The 16,211-nt window shown below is 52.8% G+C and overlaps 1 protein-coding gene and 1 long non-coding RNA gene across 2 annotated transcripts in view; both read left to right on the top strand.

Annotated features, from left to right (window-relative positions):
- The window catches only part of LOC102019739, an 8,027-nt gene extending 4,370 nt beyond the window's left edge, over positions 1–3,657 (top strand). Inside the window, exons 2-3 of the long non-coding RNA XR_264874.2 lie at positions 2,262–2,368; positions 2,971–3,657. This is a non-coding gene — a long non-coding RNA (uncharacterized LOC102019739). The remainder of the gene's footprint in view (positions 1–2,261; positions 2,369–2,970) is intronic.
- A 12,288-nt stretch (positions 3,658–15,945) lies between these two features.
- Positions 15,946–16,211, top strand: part of Mex3a (mex-3 RNA binding family member A) — a 5,249-nt gene continuing 4,983 nt past the window's right edge. The window contains exon 1 of the mRNA XM_005411749.2: positions 15,946–16,210. Coding sequence (XP_005411806.1) covers positions 16,036–16,210 — 175 coding nt within the window. The 5' untranslated portion in view covers positions 15,946–16,035. The remainder of the gene's footprint in view (position 16,211) is intronic.

Raw genomic sequence — 16,211 nt, 5'->3', positions numbered from 1 at the left:
CTCTCCCTTACATATGCAAACTATCCACCCCAGGGTGGGTGTAGCTCTCACACCCATAATCAATCAAACTCTAAAAGCCTGCCCCATGGTCGCATGAGGCTTTGGGGGAACACCCAGACATAAACCATAACAGCCGCTGAGCTATATCCCCAGCTTTAGCTTTATTCTGAGACAGGGTCTCACTAAGTTGCTAAGTTGCGCAGGCTGGACTCAAACTTGCAATGCTCCTGCCTCAGCCCCCCAGACTTCTGGAATTACAGGCAGGCACCACCATGTCTGGCTGTCAGTACATGTCTGGGCCGAGCATTCTCCTCATAGTTTTTTCATGAACCAGCACCTTCAAAGTGCTTACCCTCGCCCTCATTTTCTCCATCTGCCTGGAGCATCACCTTCCCCGGGCCTGGCCCACCTGTGTTCTGCATGACATGTGCACCCTGAGGGCCGCGCTCACCTAGCCTCAGGCATTCACAGTAAGGTCCCGCGACAGCTACTCTGTGTCAGGGCCTGTTCCAGGCTCTTTCCACCACTGCTTCACCTGATTCCCAGCAGGAGCTTAAAAAAATGAAGGTTGACCACAGGCCCCAGCTTGTCTGATAGGTCAGATTGGAGCTCTCTAGGTTCGTTTTGTTTTGTTTTCCTCAGTACTAGGGATCAATTGAACCCAGGGCCCTCGTCCTGAGCTACATCCCCACCGCGATTTTTTATGTTTTAATTTGCGAGAGCATCTTGCTAAATTACCCAAGGTGGGCTTGAACCTGCAGTCCTCCTGCCTTGGCCTCCCAGAGTGCTGAGATTACAGGTGTGCTCTCCAGGAGACTTTAATTCCACAATCACGGTGGGTATAGGAGACAAGGTGTACACCAGGCCCTCCGTAAATGTTTATCACAGGAAGGAACAACGTAATTGCCACTTTTATAACAGGTCCTATCAGTAGTAAAACATAGTCTCTGGGTAGCCCTGGGAGGTAAGTATGTCCAGGTTATTATTCTCCTTGTAATGACACTCTAATCGAGTGAGTGGGCAGGGACCTGCTTCCGGCCGCACACGTGGTGATGGGCTCCTGTCCAAACTGCAGCCCCTCGGGGGCCTGGGGGTGGTGGCGGCCGTGTGTGGCCCAGGACAGGAGGAGTTGTGCTACAATGGGGGAACCCATCAGGGCCATCTGTCCAGGGGTCTCAACCCTCAGTGGGCATCATTGCTTGGGGTCTTACGAAGCTGCCCCGGCCAGGCTCAATCTAGTGATCCTGCCTCAGCCTCCCAGTGTGCTGAGATTACAGTCCTGTGCCACCACACCTGGCTGGGTGGGGGCTTTCAAAATGGCCAGTGGGGTGGGATCTTAGTGGAAAAGTATGTGTTCCATCCCCAGCACCACACACACCCACACACACACACACACACACACCCCACCCTTGTCAGTAGCCCAAAGTCTCGGATATTTTGATTAAGTGATTGGTTTGAGGGGAGGTGGAAATTTTTCAGTGGAAAGCACTTCCACCTGTCATTCTACAAGAAAGCAGCTGCACATGGAGTGGGAACTACAATGCCGCTAACACCTACAAAGGGTTTCCAGTGCCAGGCCTGGCTCTAAACAGCACAAATTCACCAGATCCTGCCCATCAGCCCGCAGGGCAGGGACGTCATCAGCTCCAGGGTTCAGGTGAGAAGCGGCAAGACAGGTCCAGGATCACACAACCCACACATGGTGAGGCAGCGACACAGCCCTAGAGACCTGGCCACAGAGCCCACCTTCTCTGTCAGCTTCGACCCCAGAGCTGTCAAACCCAGGCTTGCCAATGAGCCGGTGGTAGAGCTGGATCCAGGCCCGGAATCCAGGTTTTCGCTGGGCAGAAGTCAGAGAGGCTGTGGTCCATGGGAAGGCCTAGAGGCCCCCAGCCCTGCCCCAGGGGAAAGGCTCCGGCTGGGCAGTGTCCCCATGGGGCCACCGACCTCTGTGCCCCCCAAGGGGCCCTGACCAGCCCCTGCTGAGCCATCCCCTCCCAGTGCTAATTGATGCAGTCTCTAATTGCCATCACAAGGAGGCAATTAAGCTCAATTAGGGAGCCAGTGCTAATTAGAGTGCAGCTTCCCATAGCTTCGGAGTACCCTAGGGTCTGCAGGGACCTGCTGCCCACCTCTGCCAGCCCCAGGGAAGAGAAGTGCTGCAGGTACAGAGCAGCTTAAAATTCACGTTTCTCTCTTGCTCTCCCAAGGGCAAGGGTTGAGCACCTTGGTTTAACCCTTGCCCCCGTTTTATACCACAGGCAGCTACCTCCCAGTCCACTCGACAAGACTGGCCTTCCCTGGCAACCATCAACACTCCTATCACCACCCTGTTGGCCAAGTACTTGCCCCTACTTCAAGTCTGGAGGTAGGAGCACAGACTTGAAAGGGCTCAGAGAGGGTCAGTGATTTGCCTAAGGTCACACAGGTGTTATGTTCCTGACATACATTAAGTCCTTCAGACACCTCACCTCTGTGATTCCTGGTAGAACACGGTTCATAGGTGGGACATGAACTTTGTACCTTCTTTCCTCAGCCTACACTATGCTAGGCCATCCCATTTAATCTAATGGCTACCTCCACTACCAAGAACACAGCTCTATGAAATCCAACAAGTCCTTTCTGGGTGGAGGTGTAGCCAGAAAGGTGTAGCTCAGCGGCAGAGGAGACCTGGGTTCTATCCTTAGCAAGAAGCCCTTTATGGTTTTTTTTTTTTGTTTTGTTTTTTTGAGACAGGGTCCTGCTATGCAGTTCAGGAAGGGCTTGAGCTCACTTTGTAGCCCAGGCCGGTCTCGAACTTGCAGTGATCCTCCTGCCTCAGCCTCCCGAGTGCTGGGATTACAGGCATGCACCACCACACCCGGCTAGAACCCCTTTCTGGGAGCACAGACCCTGGAGACCGCAGAAAATCTTGTTTTCTCTTTCATTAACTAACTCTGTATCCTTGAAAAGATTATTTCTTTTCTGCAGGCCTGTTTCTACACCTGCAAAACAAGGAAACCAGATTGGAAGATTTGTTAGTCTCCGCCCACATCCGTCCCTTCCGCTGCTGGCAGAGAGGGAGAAGGGCTGGGCTTCTCTGTTGCGTGCCATCAAGGCCTGGGGGTGATGGGTATACCCCTTTGTTCTGAAACTGTGGGGCCCACTGCTGAACAAGAATGAAACTGTCCTGACAGAGACAGGGGGCGGAGGTGGGGGGTGTGCAGACCTGGTGGTCATACACACACTCCTGCCCCTAGGATCTGACGATGTTGAACGGCCTGGACTTGAGGTCTGCTTTCTGGGGCTTGGAGGAAAAGTAAGAAGTAGACTGGATGCAGATTCTGGCCCATGCCAGGCCATGGGTTTGCCATCCCCTGACCCTATCTGTGTTGGGCGCTCACATAGCAGGCAGGCAAGGATGGCCGGGAGTTGGAGGGGTCCCTTCCCATCCACGTCTTCCTGGGCCTCAGCCACACTAACTTCCATGCCCCTGTTCAGACTTCTCTGCTCTCTAGGTCTTCCCAAGCACAGTTAAGAGTCAACTCCCCTGGGTTCTAATCTTGGCTCTGTCACTCATGTCCTGCCTACACTAGCATGTCCCAGGGCGCCGGTTTTCTCTTCTATAAAATAGGAATAAGCAGAATGTGTTGGCAAACACCTGTCATCCCAACTATTCAAAAGGCTATGAAAAAAAACCAAAAAAAAAAAAAAAAAAAAAAAAAGGGCTGGGGATTTAACTCAGCGGCACAGGGCCTGCTTGTAAAGTGCAAGGTCATGAGTTCGATTCCTGGTACGGGGTGGGGGGGAAAGCTACGGGAGGAAGATCACAAAGTTCAAAGCCACCCTGGGCAACATATTAAGACCCCTCTCAAAATAAAATTAAAAGGAGCTTGGGATATAGCTCAGTGCTTCCTGGGTTCAATCCCCAATACCACAGACAAATAAAATTTCAAAATAAATAAAAGCGATGGAGGGAGAGAGGAGAGAAGGGAGGGGAAGGGGAAGTTAAAAGAATTAAGATGTGTTATGTACATGTACCAACTCCCTGCCATGAATGCAATTATCACACACTGCAAACACGTACTAATTTTAAAAAAAAAGTCTGGCCAGGCGTGGGGGCGCACACCACAAGTTTGAGGCCAGCCTGTGATACTTAGTGAGTTCAAAGCTAGCCTGAACTACATAGCAAGATCTTGTCTCAAAAATAAATAAATAAGAATTTAAAAAATAAAATATAGCAGGAACAGTGCGAACTGGGTGCGGCTGCTGTGACCGACAAGTGAGAGGCGCAGGGGCACGTGGGGCTGGCCCTGGCCGCATGGCAGCCCCTCTCCCTGCACCGGAGGAGCAGAGGCCCTGGGCTAGGTTCGGGGAGCTGGGGAGTGCTCAGGAGCCAGAGGGCATGTGGCCCCGGCACAGGTCTCTAGGCAGCCTTCCCTTTCCTGTGGTGAATCACTGTTCACAGCCCTGGGGACCCAGGAGTCCCCTGCACGCCACAAACATTATCATTGCCATGGAAACGGGGCCTCCCCTTCCTGATTGATTTCACCGCATCTTCTCCCACGCTGTATGTGGTTCCTAGATCTCAGCTTTTGACTCATTGATTGATTTAACTGCCTCTCGTTTATGTCCCCAAGAGGACGGCAGTTGCATCGAGACTCTCAGAAGTCTGCAGCCCCAACCTTTCGGGCCCCACTCCCTTCCCTGCCAAGTTCAGCTGGGCACCCGGTAGAAAAGCACCTTCCCCGGTGGGTGATGGAGTCAGCCCCGGCCGCCCCCTGGGGCCTGAACCCCATCTGTCGCGCGCTACTGGAACCCCACTGCGCCTGCTTGACAGGAGCAAGGGCAAGGGAGGTGGCCACGGGAAGAGACGAGCGGGCGCGGGTGCCACCTGCTGGCAGGTATAGGACCAGCCTCGTCATCTCCCGCCGGTGGGCGTGTCCAGGCTAGTCCAGGGCGGTGGCAAACCCTGGACGGACAATCATCCTCCCCGTTCGTTCATTCATTCATTCACAAGCATTTCCTTTTTTTTCCCCCTCCTTTTTGAGACAAGGTTTCACCATGCAGTTCAGACTGGCCTTGAACTCACTTTGTAGCCCAGGCTGGCCTCGAACTCCCACCAATCCTCCTGCCTCAGCCTCCCAGAGTGCTGGGATTATATGTGTGCGCCACCACACCCATATTAAGCATTTCCTTAATACAGTCTCTTGCTGGGGATACAACTCAGTGGCATAAGAGCCTACCTGGCAAGCGCAAGGTCCTGAGTTCGATTCCCAGTACCAGAAACAAAACAAATCCAGCCTCTTGACCTCCTAGGATAAACAGAATAGCCAGCACCCCCAAAAGGAAGTCAGCATGCCAGAGAGCAGAGCCCTACCCCTGGCGGTTGGGAGCAGGCCTCCCTGAGGAAGGGATGATTAAGCTGAGTCCTGAACAATAACACTCCACATTTATTAAGCACCTTCTGCATACTAGACACTATGTCAGTACTTTACATGCTTCTTCCCACTAATCACACAACAATCCTGTGAGGTAATTGCTATTATTACCTTCATTTTATAGCTGGGGAAAACAGGTTCAGAGATGCTCAGTAATTTGCAGAGGGCTCACAGGTAGGAGGCACCCCACCCACCTGCAGGCTCCTGCTTGAATAGGAGGCAGAATGGAAGAAGAAAGGACACACCAGGCCTGAAAACCGTTGGCTGTGGTGTAGACAGAGAAAGAAAGACAGGCAAAGGAGGCCAAAAAGGAGCACCCAGTGAGGCGGAATAAAGAATTCTGAGGGGGACACCAGCAGATTCAGAGGTCAGAAGCGCAAGGAGAGCCCTGGGCAGTGTGGTGAGGTGAGGCCCAGCTCAGGGAGGCTGGAGGAATGGTCCCTCCACACAGGTTGGAACCCCAGGACGTGGGCCAGCTGCCAGCAGCAGGCTGTGCACAGCGTGTGCAGGCTGCCTGGGAGAGATGCATCCGGTAACAACGTGAAGGGCATGGATGTGCCCCAGGATACTGGTAATGGGGCACAGGCACCCCTCCAACTCCTGGGGCTGCATATAAGAAATATCTGGAGACCTGGGGAGGTACTGAGAGTGTACAGCACCTGACTTCTGACCCCCAGGCTTCTGAGATCTAGTCCAGAAATGTTGGAGCTGGAAGGGACCTCGGGGACCACCTGGCCCAAGCCACCTCACCTACAGCAGTGGCCTGGGGGTAGCTGGTACCTGCTAGTGAACCTGCTAGTGACAGGGCACTGTGCACAGTGAAATCAGCTGTGGTGCGAGTTTACACCACGGGCATTGGCAATCACCAGAACTTTTTTGCTCTTGGTTATTAAACTTTTTTGTTTGTTTTGAGACAGGGTCTCATTATATAATCCACGCTGGCCTTAAACTCATGGCGATCCTTCTACTCAGCCTCCTGGGTGCTAGGATTGCAGATGTGTGCTACCATGGATGGCTTTGGCTTTCTTTCTTTCTTTCTTTTTTTTTTTTTTTTAAACAGAGTCTCATTCTGTAGCCCAGGCAAACCTCAAACTTGCAACCCTCTTGCTTCGACCTCCTGAGTGCTGGGATTATAGGCTGTACCACCCAACTGATTGCTAAATATTTACCAGTATATATTCTTTCCTGTTCCTACTTTATGGATGAGGAAACTGAGGGCCAAAGATGGAGTTACTTGTTGAGAATCACATGGTCAGTTTTTTCCTGTGTGTATGGTACTGGGGATTTCACCTAGCTCATTCACACTGAGATAAATTCACGGCCTTTTTTTTTTTTTTTTTTTTGAGACAGGGTCTTTCTGGCCTTGAACTCACTATGTAGCCCAGGCTGGCCTCGAACTTGCAGTGATCCTCTTGCCTCAGCCTTCCCAGTGCTGGAATTACAGGCGTGTGGCACCACTCCTGGCTTTATTTTTTATTCTGAGTCAAGGTCTCCCTAAATCGTTAATCTGCCCAGGCTAGACTTGAATTTGTGATCCTCCTGCCTCAGCCTCCCAGAGGGCTGGGATTATAGGCATGTCCCACCACACCAGCCTTTTCTCCTTTTATTCATTCAGTGGCTCACTCAACAAGCCTGTATGGATTGCCTCCTCTGGGCTGGCTTTGGATCTCATTTACTGTCAGCTTCTCACATTTGGGAGACAATACGATGTTTACACATTGGCATCTGGGTTATTTTACTGATAAGAATGGTCTCGAGTTGTATCCACTTACCTATGAAGAAAGGTCTCCAGTTTATCCTTCTTAGGCTGGCTTTGGAGGGACACAGCTCCCTTCCTGGGAGAGCTTTCAGTCTGCTGTCCATGCAGAACGTGTAAAGTGGCTTTCAACACTGGGCCGAATACTAGCAAAGGGGCAAACGCCAGTCAGCCCAGCAATACTGAGGGATCAGCCTCAGTCCCTCAGCAAGGTCAGGAAGGCTTCTTGGAGGACACTATTCCTACGCTCAGGTCTGAAGGGTGTGAAGGGTGAGGGGGGTGAGCGAAGATGGAGGGTTTGAGGCAGAGGGAAAGTCAAAGGCAGGGGTGTGTGTGTGCATGCGTGCACACATGCCCATGCAGAGGGCCTGGGAGGAGCATGTGCATCATACATACTTTGTGTAAGATTCTTTTTTTGTTTGCTTGTTTTTTGAGACAGGGTCTTGCTATGTAGTTTGGGCTGGCCTTGAACTCACTATGTAGCCCAGATTGGCTTCAAACTTACAACAATCTTGCTGCCTCAGACTGCAGGTGTGTGTGTGTACCAGCAGTGACTGAGGGAAGGGGTTTCCAAGCTTAGAAATCTCAGCTGTTAGCCAGAAATCATGCCAAGGAGTTGGGCATAGTGGCACAGGCCTCGGGAGCTGAAGCACTCGGGAGGCTGAGGCAAGAGGATCACCTTGAGCTTGAGGTCAGCTTGAACTACATAGAAAGACCTTGTCTCCAAAAAAAAAAAAAAAAAAAAGTCATTCCAATGAGTTAGCATCATGATTGACTTCCTGCTGTATGCATACCCCAGAGTAGGTGCTGGGGTGCCAAGCCTCCTGCACAGTACACATATGCCAAGCCTTCTGCAGATAGTACCCCTTGGAAGAGAGGTCAGATGAGAGAATAGTGATAAGGGTGGAGGAGGGAGGGGAGAAATGAGACAGCGTGGGAAGAAGAGGTATGGTGGTAAACAGGGAGACACCAAATATTTGGCAGTGTGCGTGTGTTTGTGTGCAGGAGAGGATGTTTAAGAGAGAAGTATAGATGAACATGCACAGTTTACAAAGCACAGACACACTAGGCGTGGTGGTGCATGACAGATATCCAGAATCCTCAAAATGGCACTGGCCAGGACATATACTTTTTTGTTCTTCTTTAGACCCCAAGATAAAATTTTTACTCCCTAAAAAGTTATTATATCCAGTGCCCTGTGGTATTGGAGCACAACCGCTGCCAGGGAGTTGATTTGGTTTCAGAGGGTGGCTACAGACCCTGAGACTTGTTTAATGTTGTCAGCCAAATCTGTTGGTAACTCTGAGTAGAACACTCTGGAGGCTGAGGCAGGAGGATCACTGTGAATTCAAGGCCAGCGTGGGCTACAAAGTGAGCTCAAGGCCAGCCTGAATTGCATAGTGAGACCCTGTCTCAAAAAAGACAGAAAAAAAAAAAAAAAAAAAAAAAAAACCACACACTTACTGAGCATCCAACGTGTGCCAGGTGCTGGGAACACAAAAGTACAGGGACCCAGTCCCTGTCCTCTAGGAGCTTCCAGTGTATAGTACTAACAGTTATAGTACAGTGTGATGAATGGCAAGGGACACCCGAAAGTGGCCAGGGGAGATTTGTGGGAAAAAATGACATCTCCGTTGAGCTCTGCAAGGTGAACCAGCCTTACCCTGATGAAGGATGGAGTGGAAAATGGGAAGGAAGAAGTGGATCTGCTGGCAGGTGGGCAGGGACCAGGCGTGGAGGCATGGGAGGAATCTGAGTCCAACGGCAGTGGGGAGCAAGTACAGGGCTTCAAGCAGCAGTTTTATGATCAAATTTTTTTTTTTTTTTTTCAAATGATTTCTCTAGCCGCTGTGTGGAGAAAGAATTGAAAGGAGAAGAGGCAAGAGTGGAGGCAAGGTAGAGCCAGGTGTGGTGGCACACACCTGTAATCCTACCACTCGGGAGGCTGAGGCAGGAGGATTGTTTCGAGTTCGAGACCAGCCTGGGCTACAAGGGAGCTCAAGGCCAGCCTGAACTGCATAGCGAGACCCTGTCTCAAAAAAAAACCCCAAAAAACAAAAAAAGAGTGGAGGCAAGCAGACCAGTTAGAGAAGCCTGAAGGTGGGAATTGATGATGGCTTGGATCAGGATGGTAGCAAAAGGTGGAAAGTTGACTGATTTGGGGGGTGGGTTGGACCCCGGGCCTTGCACATGTGAGGCAAATGCTCTACCACTGAGCTACACGTACAGTGCTTGGGAAATGTTTTGAGGTTTGAAAGGGCTTGTTGGTGACCAGATGGGAGGAACTACAGGAAAGGGAAGAATCAGAAATGCTCCAGCTCTGGTTTGAGCAACCAGGTGGGTGGTGATGTCACTGACCGAAGCAGAGGAAGCTGAGGGTGGGGCTGCTGTGGACCACTGGAGACGGGGCCAGAACCTGGACTCCCAGCTCTCTAGCCCACACCTGTTTTCCTGGTGGGGGCTACTGAAAGGGCACAGCTCAGGACGGAGGAAGGAGAATGTGGGAAGGAATTAGGGCAGAAATAAGGGGAAAAACTAACAGTAACACAACATCATACAGCACACCAGGCACCGCTGTGTGCTTTACGTAGATCCACTTAAATCTTCCCAACAAGCCCATCCTTTCTAAATCAGCCACCCCAAGCCCTCCTACCTCCACATCCTGCCACATTTTCCTTTGTAGCAATCATCACTATGGAAAGAATGTTACCTAGTTCTTGATGACCCGATGACCTCCCTCACAGAATAACACCTCCGGGAGAGCAGGAACCTCGGACGTCTTGTTTTCAGGTTTATGCCTGGTGCCCGGAGGCCCAGGAGGGCACCCCACACAAAGCCGGTCTAAGCAGATGACCTGAGGAGCTTGTCAGACCCACTGAGATTCCCAGGCCTCGGCCTCCTGGGTTTGACTCTGAATCAGGAATACACAGGGAGCCTCACTGTCCCCCACGTGTTGGATATCCTGCCCAAAGCCGAGCGCCTGGCAGAAGCTTGAGACGACACCTGAGGAGTGCAGGGCAGAACATGCAGCCTAGGTTGAGCAGGGCACACACACCTGCCACCTAGGGGCAGAGCCAGGCCCAGACCCGCTCCTGGTAATTGGCTTGCAGCGCCACCTGGTGGCCGAGGTTTGGAGATGTGCGTCTTTGTGGCCCTGCTTTCCCCAAGCTCCTGGGGATCCTGGAAAGCTGGCTACCTGCCTAACTAGCAAGCCTCCTGGGCCACCTCCACATGTCCTTCCAGTCTGCTCCCTTTGCATGAACCTCACTCATTTCCATTTCATCTAAGAAGCCTCCCCAGCCTGCTCCAGCTTCTGCACTCACTCCCTCTGCAGCCTACAGGCACTCACAGGTGTCACTGTCTCCCTGTAGGCTCTGGAGTCACACAGCTCTGGTCTTGAATACTGAAGTCTCCACTTAACAGCTGTGTGACCTGGCCAGTTACTTAACTCTCTGAGCCTCGGGCCCTTCATGTTAAGCACAGACAGTAATTCCCACTCCAAGGCATTGTGAAGACTAAATGACATTAAGGCTGAAAAGCCTGCATCAAACAAGCACTCAGGAAATGCTGAGTCCCCTCTCTGACTTCCACTTCCCTTTCCTGAGAAGAAAGCACAGAGGAACACAAGGCAGAAGTGGGTCACAGGACCTGGGTTTCCTGGGCCTCAGTCTGTCTGTACAATGAGACCACAGGTAATGGATAAAACTATTCATTCACTCCTTCACTCATTTCTTTTTCTTGTTGTTGGTTTTTTCTTTTTTTTTCTTTTTTTTTTTGAGACAGTCTCACTATACAGCTCAGGGTGGCCTTGAGCTCACTTTGTAGTCCAGGCTGGTCTGAAACTTGCAACGATCCTCCTGGCTCAGCCTCCTGAATGCTGGGATTACAGGTGTGCACCACCATGCTCAGCTCCGCAGTTCCTTGTTTTGTTTTTTGACACAGGGTCTTACTATATAGTCTAGGTTGGCCGTGAACTTGTGGCAATACTCCTGCCTCAGCCTCCCAAAGTGATGGGATTACAGGTGTACACCACCACACCTGGCTTCACTCAACTTCTGTTCTAGCTCACATTCTGCACAGAATGTTTTATGCTCTGTGTCATATCCATCACCTGTGTCTGACTGTGTTTTGTGCTTCTGGATCTCCTACTGGTACCTAGCACAATTTGGGGCACAAAGGGCAGTGAAAGAAGCCCTTCTTGACAGCCTATGAAGGTATGTTTACTGCCTCTGCTCCCACCCAGGGGAGCACCAGGCCCTGGCTGGCACCAGATGCCCCTCCCCCTCCCAACCGAAACCAGAGCTGGCGCCACTGGGTGAGGAATCTAGGGACCAACTGTCACGGCTCCAGTATCATCCGCCTCTGGACGCCTGAGTCCAGCCGAGTCCCAGCGGGCCCTTGTCAGCCAGCTGTCTGGGGGGCCCAGGCTCTGCCCCAGCCCCTCGGAGCTGCCCTCCCAGGGGAAATGAGACAGTGCAAGGATCTGGTAGTGGGAGTGCTGGGGTAGTCCCAGAAGAGGAGCAGGCATGTTTATCTGTCCAGAACCAAACCTCCGGCTGAGCCTGCAAAGCCTCTGAAGAACAGATAACAGCGCCCTCCTGTCCCCTCCAATCTGTGCAGCCACCAAGTCCTCCTCTCTGGCCACATTCTCTGGGTCACACAGGCCAATTTCCATGTCCGATGAGGGCAAGGATCAAGTCTGATATTTCTTTTGTGTGGTCTACAGAATGTTACCCAATATATTCTCATTAGTTGAAATTAACTAATAAATTAGATGCATTCCAAGCAAGAGAGGAAAACTGCCCGTGCCTCAGCAGGAAGGGGGGCAGTTAGATAGCTAGGCGACCCCACCAGCAAGGGGTAGTAAAAAAGAAGAATGGAAACCCTGGAAAGCATAGGAGAGAGGCTCAGCGGACCGGGAGGGATGGAGAAGGCATTTCAACAGCAGCGAGGAGATGGGGAAGGAGAGATAAGCTCTCTAATAGCTGGCGTTGGGATTACAGGCAAGCGTTACCATGCCTTACTTGGGTCACTTTCCTGCCCTGCAGCCAGGTCTGGGGTGGGTGTGTGTGTGTGTGTGTGTGTGTGTGTGTGTGTGTGTGTGTGTATACATACATAGATACACAGTGCACATACAGTCAACTTCAACAGCTCACCAGGATCCTTTGTTCCCCATGAGGCCTAAAGCATGCTTACACACTTGAACCAGCTCCTAGAAGTGACTTCAAATGACATGATGAATCAGAATTTCCTACAGTGGCTGGCACATCCCAGAAGCTCAATTGGAAGTAGTTAGCTGAATGAATGAAGGAATGAATGAATGAAAAATAATTCATGAAAACCATGATCTGGCTAAAGTCAACTGCAAGGGAAAAACAACTAGGACCAGGAAGCTGACCCTGACTAAATACCTAAGAGGAGTTCGGCACTGCGCTAGGCACTTGGCATATTGCTGCCCTCTGAGAGTCAAGGAAATCTAGGCTCGGTGGTAAATGACTGCCCTGCAGGAGGTCAGGGAATTGGCAAACAGCATGTCTGCTCCAGGGACCTGCCCTCTCCGCTTGTACTACCATGAAGTTCTGAAAATGCAGTTACACTCAACATACCCTTATCAAGCCTCTGCTCTGGACAGGGCTGTGTGCAGGACACTGGGCAGCCAGGGTGAGGCACAATGATTAAGATGAGAGGGCTGGAGTGTAACTTAGTCCTAGAGCTCTCACCTAGCATGTGGGAGCCCTAGCACATGTAAGGCCCAGGGTTCAAGATACCCAGCATTGCAAAAACAAACAAACATAGCCATAGCCCTGTCCTCCAGGGCTGAAGAGAAAGATACGCCATCGTTCTGTCCTCAGGCAGAGAATGGGGGTGCCATTTAGGTAAGGTGTTCTGCTGCCATTGCCGTAATTCTAGATGGGGTAGGAAGGGTAAGGAAGGGAGACTCCACGGACAGCAACTATCAGTACAGCGCTCTGAACAAAGGAGGCCCTCACCCAAAAACCTCACCCAAAAACCCAGCTCAATGTGCCCACCCTCAGGTTCCTCTGCACCTGGGGATCCCCATATGGTCTGCAGGTTACTTTTTTTGTTTGTTTGGTTTTGGTTTTGTTTTTCTTCCAGCACCAGGAATTGAACTCACGACCTTGCGCTTGCCAGGCAGGCGCTGTGCCTTGCCAGGCACCCGCTGTGCCGCTGAGCTAAATCCTCAGCCCCTCTGCAGGTTATATGTAAGTGCACTCACACACCCTGCTCTCCAGGTGTCAGGTTCCCATGTGCCCCTCTCGTGCCTTACAGGATACCTGCCTGGAGTCACACGTGACCCTGAGGGTGGACACTAACACACCTACGGCGCTGGTTCATCGCTGTCCATGGGTGAGGTGGCTCTGGCAGGGACTCAACCTTGCCCACTGCACCCTTCCCACTCTCACACACTTATTTCTGTCTTTTGTTTTCTTCCCTGGTCAAATCTCCAGGGCTTCTTTGATCATTAACCTCCTGCTTTAATTGGCTTAGTGGAAGAAAGCAGCGGCAGAGTGAACTCAGGGTGGGCGTCTGGGGGGAATCTCATTTCGGTGGGGACAGGAAAGCTCAAGCCAGCTGGTGGCACCATAAAAATGCATGGCACACAATAAGTCCTATGCAACCATTTGCTATTTCTATTAACATGAAAAACAGTCACCTGGTCCACAGCAGAAACTTTCCCCCAGCAGAGAGTCCCATGATCCCTGATACCATAGTTCCTCCAATTCAGGTTCCTAAGGCAAACAAGAGGAACAAGGGTCAGCAACAGCCCACTCTTCAAGGTCCTGCCTGTCCAGTTCCCCCTCCCCTGGCAGCCCACCAACCCCACAATAAAATTTGTGGTTAATCTTGTGTTAAATCTTCAGTCTATGAGGCACCCATCTCAACCCCAGGGACTTAAGGGTTCCTCGGCCCAACGTTCTTTTTCCCTGCGTAGCACAGGAGAAGGAGCCCTACTGTGTGCCACCTCTGTGCCCGGGGGTGACCCTCCCCTTCCCATTGCTATGCAAATTTATTCTTTCCAAGAATCAATTTAGGAGCCTGGGCTTAAACACCCCAGTCTTCAGTGCCTCAGAGTGCCACGTTGGTGAGGTCATTCTCTGCCTCCAAGTAGGACTTCACCTCCCGAATTCGATCCGTTTCCCTTGCCAAGGCACTCCAAAAAAAGGACACCTTACCGCCCATGGCTCTCCCAACCATTCCATGAAACTTTTAGAAAGTGCATCTTAGAGTCTGACCTCAAGCTCTCAAGCTGCTGCGAAAAACTCAGGCATTTTTTAAAAGGGTAGGGAAAAAAATGTTGATATGGGGTCAGAAAAAAAATACTGCATTACTCTCCCAACTTTCTCAAACTCTCTGTAAAAGCGTCAAGCCTTAAAAATGTATTTGCACTCTCACCGAATTTCCAGCGTCAAAGGGGCTGAATGAACGGGTGTTCGACGGGAGAGGTGAGTGAAGCAGAAGGGAATGAGGAGGGCTGCTAAGGAACAAATCACCCCCAGACTGTATTCACGGCCCATGCGTGCACGAAAGCCGGGGTTCCCAGCGCATCGCCAGTTTCTCCTTCCTCCTCTGGGCACAGCCAAAGTTCAAGGCCCTCATCCCCAACTCCTAAGCCACCCCAAGCCTTTAGACTCGCCCGGCCTCCTCATCCTCCGCCCCTCTTCTCCACCCTTCATCCTCCGCCTCTTCCCACTCCACAGCCTCCCGCCCCCTCGCTGCTCACAGGGACGCGAACTAACTCACCTCCCAGCCGGAGCCTCAGGGATCTCCGAAACTGGGGGCCGGGAGGGGGCGTAATGGGCCACAGCTTGCTCCTCGAGGAAGAGGGACCCCATCCTTTGCCGGCGCCCCACCTCAGCCCGGCACCCCTTCCTGGTCCCCACGCAGCGCAGAGACCTGTCCGGCCCCATCGCGGCCGCGGGCTTTGTCTGCTCGGTTGAGGAGTCCCCGCGCCGGGAGCCCGAGCGCCTCCGGAGGAGCGGAGGGCGGGAAGGGAGGGAGGGGGCCGCGGTGACCGAGGGGGCCGCTCCCGCCCCGGGCCCTTATTACCATAAGAAAAAGACCCGGGACCCGCTGGGACGCAAGGACCCGGCCTCCGAGAGGCAAGCCGTGGAAGCCCTTGCGCTCTCGGCGCATTTCTGCACACGGCCCCCTCTCCTCGCTTCTGCGCCTTAAGCAGCGGGGACTCGACGTCCCTCCCATGCCCCAGCGCTGCTTCGGAGTCGCGGGTGGAGACTGCACAGAGCAGCCCTCTCCTCCGCGGGTCGGGCATTGGTCCCCGCGCCCGCGGGCGGGAACTACAACTCCCGGCATGCCCCGGGCTCCCGGCGCGCCCCCTCCCGCCCGCTCCATGCTGCTCCATCCAGTTCATTTAAAACAAAAGAGTTTGAGCGCTGGAAGGGGCTGGGCTCCGCTGGGGGCCGCCGAGCGCCGCTCCAGGACTGGGGCTCGCTGCGGGAGCCTGAGGGGGGCGTCTGGACGGCGGAGGCTAGAGACTCCCGGGCCCGAGGCGGGAGGGTGGGGGCAGAGATCCCGCAGCCCCCCGCCCCCCGTCACCCCGGAGAGGAGAGCAGATCTGCTTTCTGGGTTTCGCTTCTCTTTCCCCCCACCCCCACCGCGGGGGCTGGGGCGAGGGGAGTCGGGTTACAGGGTGTTTGGGGAGGGGGGCTTAGGGGGAGGGTCTATCTTTCTATCTCGCTTTCTTCCCCCCTCCCCAGTTCTTTGTTCCCCCTCCCCACACACCCCCTCCTCTCCTCTCCCCTCCCCTCCTCTCTCCTCTTTTCCCTTCCACCACCTCTCTCTCTCCCTCTCTCTCTCTCCCCCAGCTTTTGTTTCGCCATGCCTAGTCTAGTGGTATCTGGAATAATGGAAAGAAATGGGGGCTTTGGAGAACTAGGATGTTTCGGGGGAAGCGCTAAGGACCGAGGGCTGCTGGAAGACGAGCGCGCCCTTCAGCTGGCTCTCGATCAACTCTGCCTCCTGGGTTTGGGGGAGCCCCCCGCCCCCACGGCAGG

Source organism: Chinchilla lanigera, unplaced genomic scaffold (assembly GCF_000276665.1).
Source record: "Chinchilla lanigera isolate Chin_1 unplaced genomic scaffold, ChiLan1.0 scaffold00144, whole genome shotgun sequence".
NCBI lineage: Eukaryota > Metazoa > Chordata > Mammalia > Rodentia > Chinchillidae > Chinchilla > Chinchilla lanigera.
The sequence above is the reverse complement of the archived record's forward strand: the minus strand, read 5'-3'. Positions and strand labels throughout refer to the sequence as shown.